The following is a 1,650-nucleotide window of genomic DNA, read 5'->3' on the forward strand; positions in this document are numbered from 1 at the left end:
AATATATATAAAAGGTGTAATATATATAAAAGAAGGAATATATATATATATAAGGAAGAATAAATATAAATAAAAGATAAGGTATAATAAAATAATAAAGGTATAAAGTTATATAGATATATAAATATATATATAGATATAGATATAAAGGAATAAAGTAGAAAAGTAGAAAAGTAGAAATGATAAAGTTTAATATATAACATAAGTTATAAAGTGATAAGTGACATATATATAGATATAAAAGGGTACATAAAGATAGAATATAGTAAAATGCAAGAGGTGGGGTTCGAACCCACGCCTCCGAAGAGAACAGTACCTTAAACTGCCGCCTTGGACCACTCGGCCACTCTTGCTGGTTGTCATATAATAAAATCAAAGAATAAAAACACTATAAAGGTATAAAGGTATAAAGGTATAAAGGTATAACTCTATATAGGTATAAAGGTATAAGAGGAATAGAATAGTATAAAGGTATAAAGGTATAACACTATAACACTATAGTCATATAGTCATATAAAGGTATAACTCTATAAGAATATAAGAATAGAATAGGGTAACACTATAGGAATAATATAAAGATAAAATAGAAAGTCTATATAGGATAAAGATAGAGTAAGAATAATAGAACATAAAAGGTTATAGATATCTAAACATTTACACATATATGAATATATAGATAGAAAAGGATCTAGAAATAAGAATAGAAAAGTATCTAGATGTATATATAGATATAAAGATAAGAACTAAGATGTAAGATGTAAGATGTAAGATATAAGATATAAGATATAAGATATAAGTAAACATATAGATTATAGGAGGCATAAAAAGTGTAAGGCCTCTGCGGGAATCGAACCCACGACCTTTCCCTTACTAGGGGAACGCACTGCCATCTATGCTAAGAGGCCTTCCAAGGATGGAGGTATATATAATATAAAAAAAAGGTGTAATATATATATAAAAAGTTGAAATAAATAAATATAAAAAGTTGGAATATATATATATAAAAGGTGTAATATATATAAAAGGTGTAATATATATAAAAGAAGGAATATATATATATATAAGGAAGAATAAATATAAATAAAAGATAAGGTATAATAAAATAATAAAGGTATAAAGTTATATAGATATATAAATATATATATAGATATAGATATAAAGGAATAAAGTAGAAAAGTAGAAAAGTAGAAATGATAAAGTTTAATATATAACATAAGTTATAAAGTGATAAGTGACATATATATAGATATAAAAGGGTACATAAAGATAGAATATAGTAAAATGCAAGAGGTGGGGTTCGAACCCACGCCTCCGAAGAGAACAGTACCTTAAACTGCCGCCTTGGACCACTCGGCCACTCTTGCTGGTTGTCATATAATAAAATCAAAGAATAAAAACACTATAAAGGTATAAAGGTATAAAGGTATAAAGGTATAACTCTATATAGGTATAAAGGTATAAGAGGAATAGAATAGTATAAAGGTATAAAGGTATAACACTATAACACTATAGTCATATAGTCATATAAAGGTATAACTCTATAAGAATATAAGAATAGAATAGGGTAACACTATAGGAATAATATAAAGATAAAATAGAAAGTCTATATAGGATAAAGATAGAGTAAGAATAATAGAACATAAAAGGTTA

General features: G+C 25.4%; 1 protein-coding gene across 1 annotated transcript, besides 5 other annotated features; it reads right to left on the bottom strand.

Moving 5' to 3' along the window:
- Positions 1-107: part of a microsatellite that runs on past the window's edge.
- Positions 108-109: 2 nt separating this feature from the next.
- Positions 110-147: a microsatellite.
- A 490-nt stretch (positions 148-637) lies between these two features.
- Positions 638-739: a microsatellite.
- Positions 740-895: 156 nt separating this feature from the next.
- Positions 896-1,641, bottom strand: EDI_230980 (uncharacterized protein; the record flags this gene model as incomplete). The annotated part of the gene is made up of 3 exons (XM_001735032.1): positions 896-1,363; positions 1,399-1,498; positions 1,538-1,641. The coding sequence occupies 3 exons, from the start codon at positions 1,639-1,641 to the stop codon at positions 896-898; spliced, it is 672 nt and encodes a 223-aa protein (XP_001735084.1).
- Positions 946-1,118: a microsatellite.
- Positions 1,121-1,158: a microsatellite.
- Positions 1,642-1,650: the final 9 nt, after the last annotated feature.

The sequence above is a fragment of the Entamoeba dispar genome, genomic scaffold, assembly GCF_000209125.1.
Source record: "Entamoeba dispar SAW760 scf_1105229458849 genomic scaffold, whole genome shotgun sequence".
In the NCBI taxonomy this organism is placed as follows: Eukaryota; Evosea; order Mastigamoebida; family Endamoebidae; genus Entamoeba; species Entamoeba dispar.